General features: G+C 31.2%; 2 protein-coding genes across 3 annotated transcripts in view; one reads left to right on the top strand and one right to left on the bottom strand.

Moving 5' to 3' along the window:
* LOC108905141 overlaps nucleotides 1-14,486 on the top strand; it is a 164,828-nt gene that overhangs the window by 44,829 nt on the left and 105,513 nt on the right. The window lies entirely within an intron of this gene.
* Nucleotides 5,071-14,386, bottom strand: LOC108905428 (estrogen sulfotransferase-like). Of its 2 annotated transcripts, none has more exons than XM_018708270.2 (8): nucleotides 14,281-14,386; nucleotides 13,554-13,718; nucleotides 10,978-11,112; nucleotides 10,728-10,827; nucleotides 10,382-10,580; nucleotides 10,101-10,227; nucleotides 5,532-5,626; nucleotides 5,071-5,467 (listed from the first exon to the last, which is right to left on the bottom strand). In XM_018708270.2, exons 2-8 carry the CDS (start codon nucleotides 13,627-13,629, stop codon nucleotides 5,171-5,173), a joined length of 1,029 nt encoding a protein of 342 aa, XP_018563786.2. In that variant the 5' UTR covers nucleotides 13,630-13,718; nucleotides 14,281-14,386; the 3' UTR covers nucleotides 5,071-5,170. The 2 variants fall into 2 exon arrangements, with proteins under 2 accessions (XP_018563786.2, XP_023313153.1); XM_023457385.1 differs by having other exon boundaries at nucleotides 13,554-13,750; nucleotides 14,281-14,379.

Below are 14,486 nucleotides of genomic sequence, written 5' to 3'. Positions count from 1 at the left end.
AAATTGTTTAAAATAGTCGGCCATATTGGATCAGCCATTTTGAATTTTCATTTTCCGACTTCATATTCTTGTTCAGCGACATCGAAAACCCCTATATTGTCAATTTGAAAGAATTCGATTTAAAATTCATTGAATTATTTCTTATGTTCTTAAAAAAACTATTTATTATTGTTTAAACAATTAAAAAACAATTAGCGTACAAAAATAAGTTTATAACTTTTTTCTAATACTTATCTCCAAGTAATTTCAAAAGGTTTTAGGAAAATCCATGCTTCCCATAATTATTTCGAAATAATGCGTAATTTTAAGCTATCTTGAATCCACTAGATACAAAATTTTTACTTTCGGATCCTTAAAGCTACAATTTGCTTACCTGAATCGTTTTTGAAAACGTCAATGTAATTTTGAAAGCTTCTATCTGGTAAGCTAATTCCTATATTACTATACATATTATATAAAGACACCAGCATATCCTTCGGATTTCTGGCGCAGTAAATTACCTAAACAGAAATATACTCAATTAGTGTTGACCGAATTTAATGTCTATTAGAAAAAAATATAGTGTTTTTTTCTCAAAATATCGGTTATTTGTCATGCATTAATAACAAACAAGTAAATATTAGTCTTCATGACAGCAAGAAGACAAAATAATACCTTCGCTCCAACCTCAAAGATATGTGGAGGCATCAAGCTAAGAGGAAGGTGAGATCTTATAAATCTTCTACCCTTTTGCTCTGACAGACCCTTCAAATCTAACTCTTGATACTTTCGATGTATCTCTGAAAATTTGTCTCTGTCCTTGTTCGCTTTTAGAGCTATCTCCAAAAACTCGAAAACGCCTATTACACTGAAACTGGAATAAAACGGCATCAAATATATTGTACCAATTAAATATACTAAACCAAAGTGTTGTCTTCCTAATATTCATTCCATTCGGAAAGAAAATTCTACCTCTTAGTATGTTTCTGAACAAAACAGCCATTATTCGAACTTTACTTACTCTATATGAGGAAATCTGTGATCTAAGATATCTTTTGCGGCACTTTCGAAATCCAGGTCGTTTTGTATGAGCCACACCATTTCGCTGTGAAGAGTAGTGCCTGCAAAACAAAGATTCTTATCTTCAAATTTCTCTCGATATCTCTCTGCAAACGTCAAGTCTAAACCGATGACGTGGCAACGAGTCCGAAAATGGTTGGACTTTTGACAACAACCTCGGAAGCCTGCAGACAAAGCCAAGGCATACTTACCAGTTCTTTGGCATCCAACTAAATAGATATCATCTGGTCTAGCTTCAAAATTGTAAATGTCCAATCCATGTTTTTTGTAATAGCTCCGCTCAGCATACCTTTTAGGGCCAACGAATACTAAACCGTTGTCCACACCTAAATAATACAAGTTGTAATATACCGGGCGTTCCTTTTTATATGGCTTAGTACCCCCTATAATTTTTATACGTGTTGTCTCATTTTCAGATTTATATCAAAATTGTCATCATGGGGTAAAGAGACAGATTGAATAATTATACAGGGTGTCTCATAATTAGCTGCCAACCCTGAACAGGCCGATTCTATGATNGATTGTGCATATTGGTTAAATCATGTCTTTGAAAAGTTGCTTCATCTGTGAAAAGTATCTAGTAATTCAAATTATTTCTTAGAATATTAAGATACGATTCGCAAAAAACAACTCGCTTATGCATGTCTGGTTCAAGTAGAGCTTGAACTGGCCAGTGGCCCTTAATAAATTATCATGGACAATAGTCCAAACAACACTATGGGACACATTTAAGTGCATTGCTGTTTTTCTCGTATTAGTCTGACGATTTTCGTCAAACTCTTCAAGTACTGCACCTCATAGTACGAACAGTAGGTCTTCGGCCAGTTTGTCTGTGGGGAACTTGACGATTTGGATATCTCTCATTATACGCTCTTGTTTTTGTGTTTTTCAAAACGACATTCAAAATACACTTTTAGCATGTCCACATATTCATCATTAATAAAATTTGGCATAATTCTTGTTAATTTACACCCAAAAAGTATTTAGCTGTTTTAGCTGTTTAGCAATTTGTTAATTGTGACAACTGGCATGACAGCAGCACACTTAGTTTTTCTTTGATTGATTGCAATCATACACGGTGTGAGGTGAATGGTAATACATTTTATTTTTTTATTAATAAACGAAAAGTTTTAAAGGAAAATTGCTAGGGAGGTAAACGTTTCTAAAAGAACCAGTTTATCTAATGCGTATTTTTGGATATCGAGTTTTTACGAAATATAAAAGTTATGGCAAAAAATGGCTTGAGGGGTGGTTATTTCAACCCCTTTCGAGAGGTTAAAATTTTCGAAAATTAGTTGAAAACTCGCATCTGTATTAGTAAACAACCTGTAACAAATTTGTTATTTGTATCTCGTTCGGTTTTCAAATTACAGCCAATTTTCATAATTTTTTTGGAAACTTTGATGGCCCATATCTCTTCAGGGGTGAACATTTTACTAAGGCGATTTTCTGCAAATCGTGTTCCTTTGAAATGTAGATTCACTGGTATCATTTATGCTACTCCATTCAAAAACACCCTGTATATAATAATTATATTGTACATAGAATACATACAATACATTTTTGAACGCGTACGCATCTTTACCCGAGTTTGACGCGCATATCTCCGATGTCCGAGGTCTGTAGGTTCGCAGTGTGTACAACTGCTAGTTAATTATTAGCGCTGTTGCCACATCTACATAGTCTTTATGCGTTCAATAAATATAATTTAAAACTACTTAAATATGATATTTTTATGTTGTTAATTAGTCAATATGTATGCTATGTGCATATGAGTAGATTTCTTTGCTATATAGATAATGTTTATCGCAAATAAATTCAATACCTACACTTAAAAATCGTAAAAATCTATGTTTCACAATTTTTTAATCCGTTGGCGGACTTAAAAAAATTCTTGTTAGTTTTCAAAAGACTTTGTCGTTTTCAACCAGAACACGAATAACTAATAATGCGTATTGCAGCTGTTATTTAAAGTCATGGAAAATTCAAAAGTTGGCTATGAATTATGTACTATTCATTATATTTTATATTTAAAAAAAAAATTTAATGTTAAATCAAATAAATTCAAAAATATTTCTAAAATCTTGTCTCCAATATAAATCTCCTACATCCCTTTGAACCAAACTATATAATATTACTTCTAAATACTTTTGTATGATACGTGAAATTTCTTCGCATGCTTCTTTATTTAACGAAACTTTCCTGTTTCTGACGAGGAAGCAGACAGCTTGAAAAATTGATTGCTTCTTTAAACAATTTCATCCCAAATAGATCACTGAAACAAATTAGCCGCACTTTAATTTTGAAACCAGTTGCAAAATTCAAGACGACTAGGGAAATCAGCTGTTCGCTTCAACTTCGAACGCTCTACGGTGCGCCGGCTTGTTCCCAGTCAGCAAACGTGATTCAAAGAAGGGCGTCGAATTAATAGGAGTTAAGGGGTACTTTGCTTATTTTTTAAAAGGTCGACTATTTTTTTTCGATTTTCTGTCTTTATTAGGCCGAACACGTGGTTAAAATTAATGACATTATGCGTGAATTACCCTGTATATAACCCTATAATATTTTGTGAGGGTTAGTCTATTATTATGCGTTGTTGAAATACTAAAAAAAATAACTTTTCTCAATTTGAAAGCTTATATAAACTTGTGTTTCGTAAATGTTCTTATTTTAAATTTAAATGAACTGACAATGACAAGCTTCTGATTTTCTGGACAAAATAAATACACTCGCTAAACTGGTAGGTTTGTGTTACAGTCGATGTATGTTTCTTTTTTTTCGAAGACTTTTATACCCTTGGGAATATTAATCCCAAGAATTTGGATAAATCCAACGCAACTTGTATGCTTGTCTGCTTAAAGTTTGTGCACTTACCCGCGGGACAATCTATGACAAAAAATTGTACAAGTTGGTAATGTTGTAACAAAAGCCGGAACGCGTGGTAATTTATTTAATAGTTCTCGGAACGGATGGACTAAAAAGTAAAATATTTCAGTCAGCACTAATTTGTCGAAAGGTTAAGAGTTTTCAAGTAGGTAACGTCGCCACAAGACAACTGAAATTTAACAGTATTTTTGAACAAGTTCACTTAGACTGTCGGGGCCATGTGTAGAAAAATCGATATTTCAAATAACGCGCGAAATGCATTCCAAAGAACGTAGGAATTCCAAGAATAAGTTGTTAGAAGTTGTTAAAAAATAATAATAGATCAAATAGCTGGTTTTTAGGCGGATTTTCCAAGCTATAAGAATAGATTAAATGAGATTGACTAATCCGGCCCGTATTTCTACACGGAGTCACTAGAGGAAGGCTAGGGTTACTTGTAAGCCCAGTTAGTCACAGAATTATTTATATAAATGTAAATTCAGTCCATTAGATAACCATTAACATGGCATAGTTATGCTAAAGCTTCCCGATATTCAGGGTTCCCGCCAGTAAGATAAGAACATTCACGTCTGGACCCAATAAATGGGCGTGTCGAAGCGAGGTGTCGAATTCAGGAGAGATCTCCGAAAAAACAGGCAGTTCTTCCATGGATTCCACATTAAGCAGTCTACTTAGTTTTAGAGTCTCGGGTTAATTTAATAATGGATAAAGTCATTCCAAATTTTGCTAAGGATCGCGCATTCCCTGTATCTCAGTACGCTGTCGCGTGTCAATAAAGTAATTAATAATGTTTTTCGAGCCCGTTGTGTCGTTATTTTGTTTGTTTGTTTTATTTTTATTGTTGTTAAAACCCTTTCTGGATGTTTTGGTGTTTCTTTCTTGTTTTTCCAACTTAAGTGTCACTCCATACAACCAACCATTGGATTACCTTGTACATGAGCGACATACGGTAAGTGGTATTCAGTCTCTGAACGTATAACATTTCTAAGCTGCCACGTATGTGTAATGATAATTATAAACTCCCTTTTCGAGACGTTAATAGTAAACTATTTGGCAAATTGAAACCGTTATGATACTGGTCATAGCGGTAGATAGATAGATAGATAAAGAAATAACCCCTCAGACTACAATGTTAACAAAGTTCTTATAATTGTCCATTTTAATTCACAAAATAGAATGACTTATTATACATATAAAACATGTTTTTGAATTTATATCCGTCGCATCAAGTAGAACCGCTTGGAAATCTAAGATCCGTTCCCTTTAACTTTTCCTCCACAATCTGATCGAATTCTTTCCCTGCTTCTTCATCGAATAACTCCTTCCAACCACCAGATTCGCCCTTTCTTATGAATTTGTTACTATCCTTAAAAAGTCCCATTTGGACGAAGGAGTCCCAGTTGACTGACTTGTTGTTTCTAAAATTTTCAATCTTGAGGTGATCTTCCAAACGATCCACTTGGTCTTCGGACAAATTTTTCCCCAGAAAATCGGCCACTTTTTGAATTGTTCGGCGTTTATCCTGAAAATATTAACGCATAGGATTAAGATCGGATAATCGAGGAGGTTCCTATCTGTTCATTTACCCTTATAGTATCTTCGTAGAACAGGAACAGAAAGTTTTCATCGTTCCTTCTGTCCCAGCCTTCTTTGACGTGTTCGATGTATGGCCACGTGAATGCTGAAATCATCATCAAATATTACGAAAATTGTACAATTACCTTTAAGAACGGAAATTGAAGTCCCGTTTCATCTAACAAAGTACGACAATATTCATATAGATGTCGCTACAGGAAATACGTTTATAGTAAAAAATAGTACGATTATTTCATTCATTCAAATTCCGGCAAAACACACCTAAAAAAACGAGAAAATGCACGCACACGTGCACGATAATAAGTTGTCCGGCCTATACGTCCATCCCACTCTTTTGCTATCTCATAATTGCATATGAAAAGAGAAGGGTAATAAAATAATAAAAACTCCAATTTGCGGCCGCCGGTTTTTTGTTCTGAAAATATTTCTATTTTCTATCTTCTACATATTATTATGTACATATTTACAAAAAAGGAGGATGGCAAGTGGTTGTACAAATTTATAATATTTGCAGCCAACTAAAAGTTTTATTTCATATTATTTTCTACATTTTAGTACTTATATGGATTCGGACCAGAGTAGGTGCGAATGTAATTATTTCTTGTATGGATCTTTGAGCTGTTATCTTTTATTGTTGCGTTGTGGCTGCGAAATATTTTATTTGTGGAGTTTACTATTTTTTATATGAAGGAAAAAACATTAACAGAGTAAGTATTACAATTTGCTAGGCATAGTTGTACTTAGTACTAAATTCAAGTAAATAATAGATATTAAAAATAAATATGTAGGTATATTGTATTTGATTATTTGAAAATAAAAATTACATATGCGACAATGGACTTTCCGCTTACTTAGCCGTAATATAAATATGACATATTGTCGTTGCAATGCACATACAGGCTGTTCCAATAGTGTGACAAAGTTTATAATTATTTTCAGTTATAGTTGTATAGGGCAAAATCTTCAGGCCAAAAACAAGATTTTCTGAACGTTTAATTCGGTCTGAAAATAATGAATAATGGAAATAATAATAAAATGTGAATCCGAGCAAGTAACTTTTTTCGTATCACTACTACAGGCAGTTATACTAAACTTTATCGCACTATTGTGGCACCCTATATATGACTAGATATATCATTATGGTAAATCAAAAGCATAATAGGTAAAAATGTATAATTATCTATGTTTATAACAAATATTATCTGGTAAAATTCTTTTCTTACTTTCAGATACAGAGACAGTTAAATATAACCGGAAGAAGTCTATATGTTATTTCGTAATATACCTATAGTGGTGAAAACAACCCGCTCTATGTAGAACAAATTAAGAAAGATGAAGAATTATGGAAAAAATCAATGGCAACAAATTTGGAACAATTTTATAAAAATTGTATACTACCAGAAATAATATACAAAAATATTCCACAGGGAAAAAGATGTATGGATCCAGAATATATTATAGAAGCTCAAATTAATAAAAAGAAATAATTTTATTTTATGATTTTTTAAATTTTTTCCTGTTCTACTGTACCTATTCTATTTATTTCTTTATTACTTTCATTTATTTACATATTTATTAAACTACACTGTTCCACAGAATTTCTGTTTATATTGGAGGTATTAAAGTACCTACAACTATTTTTTCAAGTGAAGTGAACTGAATACCTATTTCTCATAAAAAAAATTTAGTCTCAAATCGTCCTTTTGTACATAATTCTTTACACATTTTTTGGACAAAATAAGTATATCGTACATATTTTTTATATTTTCTCATTATTATGTATATTCACAATTAAAATTCTATTTATATTAATATGCGAATTTTTTTTATCAAGAATTACTTAATATTAATTATTAAAAATATAATATTTTCCATTTCTGTTTATACCAAAGTAAGCCGCTTTATTCACAAATCGTAATTATAACATAACTTTCCGTTATGAACAACTTTTCTTATTAACATTTTTTTATATTATCAAAAACAAAAGCAGTTTATTCTTCAACGTTATTAATTTTGTTAAATTTCTGATCACCCTGTATATATATAAATTACAGTTTTTCATGACAAACATATTCAATTAAAAAGCAAAATATTTTTTGTCACGAATTACTTTTTCTAGTAGAATAGAAAATAAAAATGTTTTCCCTCTTATCCACTAACCGTAGATACTAATATAGGTATATTAATTATAAATTATGGTTTTAAATAAACTAAAAATTGTTTATATTTCATATTTTCTAAAATTATATAATAGTATGGACTTGCACTGTTACTTATATACTTTTATACAAAAATATATCTAAAATGATCATGACATTCTTTAAATATTTACGTATCAATTAACAGAAACCATGACTACCAATTCAGAATCAGGTTATACCAAATTAACCACATACAACAGCTGTTCGTTAAAAATAACCCGAGTCCATTCATAAATAAATTTTTACTAGTGCGACATCTATTACAAATCAAGCGAATTAAAAGTCGGAGATAATGCTATTCATGAATGAATATTTTTTAATAATTTTATTCCAATATAACTTTTTAAATAATAAAGTGATGAACAAACTATGAAATAAAGTCTAATCAGTTTATTTATTTAAAGACAACTATATAAAAAATTGCATAATTCTATAATACTATGAAGAAATAATCGTTCGTTTGTAAAAGTCCAAAAAACCTTCATATTTAGAAATTAATTTCTCACGAATTATTTACCTATCCCAATTAATTTTTGCTTTACTGTCTTCATTTATACTTTGCCAAATGTGATATGAAATTTTACTACTTTCTTACATTGCTTTAAAAAGATATATTGGAATAACAAAAGGGCTGTTTTCTACCATTTTTCGGTATAATTTAGGCAACCAGAAATGCATCAGTTTCCATCCTTAATATTGTAAATAATAAGAAAAAAACCTATAACCTTCATTAATGTTATTTGTAATATATAAATTTGCGCTACCTATGTCTAGTAATTTATGTTCTGAATGTACATAATTATTATAAAAAATAATAATAAACAAATTGGCAACCTTAGTTATACAAAGTAATGAAAAGTTAGTTATTAATATTATATATATTATATCTGAAATTTTCATTTTACTAAAGGCAGTAGGAATATAAACATATCTTCGTAAAAGAAACATAAAATACATTCAAATATACATAAATCACAATTACCACAATTTACCAACTTTAGTTATCTACACAAAGTAATAAAAAATTAGCTAAAAAAAATATTGAATCCCGTGGTTAAAAGGGAAGCAAAAATTTTGAAAATTTCTTTTTCCGCTGGATTTTTTATGATTTCTTAAGGGTAAAACGATTAGTGGAGTCAAGATAGATTTTGACTTCGCGAAAATTACTGGAAGAGAGAACTTTTTATTTTTCGCTTTGTAAAGTTGGCAGAAACAACATATAAAAAATTACCAACTGTAGAGTGTACGCTAAAATATTTATTTAACAAATTAGTTGCAAAATTAGTTTTTACAAAATTTAAAAAAATATTAATTTAAAAAAATTAACGGCGCCATTCGAAAGAACAGGAAATTTTACATAAAAAATGTTAATAAAGTTTTTTTCTAAAATGCGAATTGAAGGCTGTAAAATTTTTTTTCTAACGTACGAAAAATGAAACGGGCGGCCCCCAAGTATAGCTCTCGATGAGCGCGCGGCCCCGGGCGCGCTACACTGAAATTGTTATAACTTTTGATCTAATTGATCAAATCGACCTCGCAAAAATTTAAATGAAAGAAGAATATGTTCAAAAAGTTTGGAACCCCCCCTCTATCTCAGAAAATATTGCTCAAACAAAAAAATTATTAGGACAAAAGTTGCAGGGTCTTGAGTGAACAATCCAACGGTGACCTTGACCAATTAAATAATAATTATTATTATAAATGGTATAAGAATATTATTTTTATGTTTTCGAGTAAGCTGCAAAGTGTATTATTCACATATTTTGTCCATTTTGAGGTTATACCTACTCTCGTACACTTGTAATTCTTTAATGTAATATTATTACTTAATATTACAAATAATCTTCAGTAAATGTATGAGTTTAATATTTATACCTAGATGAATATTGATCCATTTTTAAAATAATTAATGAATAAATAAATAATAGGGGCCGTTGATTTTGATTTTCTATGAGCAGTTTGATTTAAAATCAATGATTGTTAAATAAATTGTTTAAAATAGTCGGCATATTGGATCAGCCATTTTGAATTTTAATTTTCCGACATCATATTCTTGTTCAGCGACATCGAAAACCCCTATATTGTCAATTTGAAAGAATTCGATTTAAAATTCATTGAATTATTTCTTATGTTCTTAAAAAAACTATTTATTATTGTTTAAACAATTAAAAAACAATTAGCGTACAAAAATAAGTTTATAACTTTTTTCTAATACTTATCTCCAAGTAATTTCAAAAGGTTTTAGGAAAATCCATGCTTCCCATAATTATTTCGAAATAATGCGTAATTTTAAGCTATCTTGAATCCACTAGATACAAAATTTTTACTTTCGGATCCTTAAAGCTACAATTTGCTTACCTGAATCGTTTTTGAAAACGTCAATGTAATTTTGAAAGCTTCTATCTGGTAAGCTAATTCCTATATTACTATACATATTATATAAAGACACCAGCATATCCTTCGGATTTCTGGCGCAGTAAATTACCTAAACAGAAATATACTCAATTAGTGTTGACCGAATTTAATGTCTATTAGAAAAAAATATAGTGTTTTTTTCTCAAAATATCGGTTATTTGTCATGCATTAATAACAAACAAGTAAATATTAGTCTTCATGACAGCAAGAAGACAAAATAATACCTTCGCTCCAACCTCAAAGATATGTGGAGGCATCAAGCTAAGAGGAAGGTGAGATCTTATAAATCTTCTACCCTTTTGCTCTGACAGACCCTTCAAATCTAACTCTTGATACTTTCGATGTATCTCTGAAAATTTGTCTCTGTCCTTGTTCGCTTTTAGAGCTATCTCCAAAAACTCGAAAACGCCTATTACACTGAAACTGGAATAAAACGGCATCAAATATATTGTACCAATTAAATATACTAAACCAAAGTGTTGTCTTCCTAATATTCATTCCATTCGGAAAGAAAATTCTACCTCTTAGTATGTTTCTGAACAAAACAGCCATTATTCGAACTTTACTTACTCTATATGAGGAAATCTGTGATCTAAGATATCTTTTGCGGCACTTTCGAAATCCAGGTCGTTTTGTATGAGCCACACCATTTCGCTGTGAAGAGTAGTGCCTGCAAAACAAAGATTCTTATCTTCAAATTTCTCTCGATATCTCTCTGCAAACGTCAAGTCTAAACCGATGACGTGGCAACGAGTCCGAAAATGGTTGGACTTTTGACAACAACCTCGGAAGCCTGCAGACAAAGCCAAGGCATACTTACCAGTTCTTTGGCATCCAACTAAATAGATATCATCTGGTCTAGCTTCAAAATTGTAAATGTCCAATCCATGTTTTTTGTAATAGCTCCGCTCAGCATACCTTTTAGGGCCAACGAATACTAAACCGTTGTCCACACCTAAATAATACAAGTTGTAATATACCGGGCGTTCCTTTTTATATGGCTTAGTACCCCCTATAATTTTTATACGTGTTGTCTCATTTTCAGATTTATATCAAAATTGTCATCATGGGGTAAAGAGACAGATTGAATAATTATACAGGGTGTCTCATAATTAGCTGCCAACCCTGAACAGGCCGATTCTATGATCAAAACTAAGTAAAAAAGTTCATATGAACATGGGTCCGGAAATGCTTCCTAAGGGCACAGGGACCCATTGAAGAGGGAGGAATGGAAATCATTTTTTTGCAATATCTCTCAATCGCGTTGTGATAAATAAATGAAATTTGGTATACACAGTTAAATTTTGATGAGTAATTTGATGGACTAATCCATTTATTTCCACAAGGTCCATTGGGGTGGGTACGGGGGGGCCCTTGGTACTTTGCGTGTGTAACTTTTTCATCTTTGACTTTTTAACAAATTGGACAGCAAATTCCGTTTTCCCGAACTGTTTTACGTTAAAAAGGTACTCTTGTTTCAAATCGTTATCTTTAACGGTTTCTGAGAAAATCGCTCTTGAATTAATCCCACTTTGGTCAATTTCATAGTAATTTAAACAAAAAATAATAATAATAATTTTCCTTTCCTCTCTTTTCCATTTAAAGGATTAATTTTTATTTAATTTAATTTTTTATTATTATTTTTTTATTAAAATTAGATTAAATTTAAACAAAAAAATTTTTTTTGTTTAAATTACTATGAAATTGACCAAAGTGGGATTAATTCAAGAGCGATTTTCTCAGAAACCGTTAAAGATAACGATTTGAAACAAGAGTACCTTTTTAACGTAAAACAGTTCGGGAAAACGGAATTTGCTGTCCAATTTGTTAAAAAGTCAAAGATGAAAAAGTTACACACGCAAAGTACCAAGGGCCCCCCCGTACCCACCCCAATGGACCTTGTGGAAATAAATGGATTAGTCCATCAAATTGCTCATCAAAATTTAGCTGTGTATACCAAATTTCATTCATTTATCACAACGCGATTGAGAGATATTGCAAAAAAATGATTTCCATTCCTCCCTCTTCAATGGGTCCCTGTGCCCTTAGGAAGCATTTCCGGACCCATGTTCATATGAACTTTTTTACTTAGTTTTGATAATAGAATCGGCCTGTTCAGGGTTGGCAGCTAATTATGAGACACCCTGTATATAATTTAAATAAAACTTTTTTACTTTGAGAATATTCAGCGAGAACAAGAAATTATTAGTAAATGTACCCAACGGGAAAACAAACCTTAAAGTAACTTTTATTTAAGAATAAAAAATTAACCGCTGCACTCTGGTTATTTTTCTTTAATTCTGTATTAATAACAAGTTTGAATGTCAAGTCTGTTGTTTGGGTACTTGTCACTTCTTTACACGAGTCCTCTCGTTTTTACTTTGTGTATGATTTACTCAAAGACCTTACATCTAGCAGGAAATTATACAGCATGTAAGAAGTTTAACTGCCAAATGTATCGATTTTGTAGTACGAAGATACTGTTGTGCTTAAATTTTAGCTCGAATTTTAGTAATTATGAATCTCTTAATACAGGAACTTAACTTTTAATCAAATTACGTATTTGAAAAATGTGTAGTTAAAGTAAGATTCGCGTCGTCCAAATAATCATACGTATTAAAAATAATTTAAATACTTACCAAAATTCAGTAATTTTTAAACGCACGCAAGTACAAAACAAACTACAACATATGCTTAAAATGTCCACCACCACGTCGCTGGAAAACACCTCAAGAAAAGGAAATAGTGGTACGCAAAAAACACTCCGACACGGTCGAATCCAGATACCAACTGAATTGCGTATTGGTGATTGCTGGACACCTTGGCCGTTGTCACATTGCTCGATATGAATTTTATCGAATTTTAAATTTATTACAACGCTAATTAATTTTTAGAATTAAGCATAAAGAAGTTAAAAAAAGGTGATAAACATGATTATTTTATGGTATTCTATGCACGCAGTTATGTCAATATTGCTTAATTAATCGAACTTTTGTATTTTAAGTTGGAGATTTGGATAATTTTTTTCTCAGAAATGGTTGTGTTTAGGACCCATAGATATTTTTCCGTCAAACCTTATACCACTGTTGTTGTAGAAAAGCCAAAGTTTCTATTATATTTAAAAAAAGTGGCGATCTGACAACAATGTAGTCAGATCGATCGTGTCCTTTTACTCCTAGATGCCAATTTGACACGAATAAAAAATCCGTATAACAATTATAGGGAGCGCCCTTGAACAAAACACCATTAATATTTTGATGTAAGACATCAAGTAAGCCTTGAAAATGTAACGCTGTATTATTTTTTCGAATTGCACTTATTTTATTTATTATTATTATATTATTTCTTCAGTTCTAAGTACCTGCACCAACAAAATAAATAAAAAGGTATACTCACTTAAATAATTGTTCGGTATGTCATTTTCGGGTTCCACTATTTCGAATGGTAATTTTTCATAAATTTTGCGTTCCATTTTTCGAAAACCCGACTTTTTTATCCAGTTCGCTTGCTCTCGGCTTATATAGATTTGCGTTTGGGTGACTTGTTTGTAAGGCTACGTGGCTGATAAGGATAAATTATGTACTTTATATGATCTTAAAAGAATTAAAAAGTACAATGCATAAAGATAAAAAATATACTTATAGGAATAAATGGTACACATTATTTAATTAAATATTATGCGATCTTTCAAAACAGATAAGAACGTAGACTATACTACAAACAGCTGTTTGTTTATTTTGTGGCTTAGTTAGTTGAAATATAACCACAGGGTGATTCAGAACGTATCTAAAAAAAATATTGTACATGGGACTTACAAATAGAATTATGAAAAAAAACAAAAAGGGCAGTTCGGAAATAATATAAAAATACACTTCTGCATAACAAATTATCGCTCGGTCCCAAAAATATTTTTTCGTATCATTGTGGTTAGTAGTTACTAAAAAAATATTTCTGCCAATCGAGTTTTCACATCTAGATCTATTTGCTCTTCAAATATCACCTGCAAGTGTATAATTTGTACTCGTTTAATAAATCTACTGCAATGTAGACAAATAAATTCACATATAACACTTTGTTTTTATATCTCACCCATCGGATATGGATTATTAGTCAGTTGTCTTACCTAAGGCATACTGATGAGATCTTGTACACTATAAATCGGTATATGTCTGGTGGTTCTGCTGACTAATAGTATTTTAGTACCACATGTTATGGTTTTGCTTATACTGGTTGTTGAACGATAAAATCCGTTTAATTTAAATTCAGATTTAGATTAATGTCCAGGTCTCACAATTTATTATATGTTTTTATCACTTTTTATTACAGATA

Source organism: Anoplophora glabripennis, unplaced genomic scaffold (genome assembly GCF_000390285.2).
Source record: "Anoplophora glabripennis isolate ALB-LARVAE unplaced genomic scaffold, Agla_2.0 scaffold15, whole genome shotgun sequence".
Classification (NCBI taxonomy): Eukaryota; Metazoa; Arthropoda; class Insecta; order Coleoptera; family Cerambycidae; genus Anoplophora; species Anoplophora glabripennis.
This window is presented reverse-complemented; position numbering and strand designations above follow the sequence as displayed.

Bases quoted from the DNA above. Each gene is read 5' to 3' on its own strand.
- LOC108905428 (XM_018708270.2), bottom strand. From the start codon at position 13,629: ATGGAACGCAAAATTTATGAAAAATTACCATTCGAAATAGTGGAACCC. The intron at 10,828-10,977 runs GTAAGTATGCCT...TTTGTTTTGCAG, and splicing joins AGTTGGATGCCAAAGAACTG to GCACTACTCTTCACAGCGAA. The intron at 5,627-10,100 runs GTAAGCAAATTG...TGATGATTTCAG, and splicing joins CGTTTTCAAAAACGATTCAG to CATTCACGTGGCCATACATC.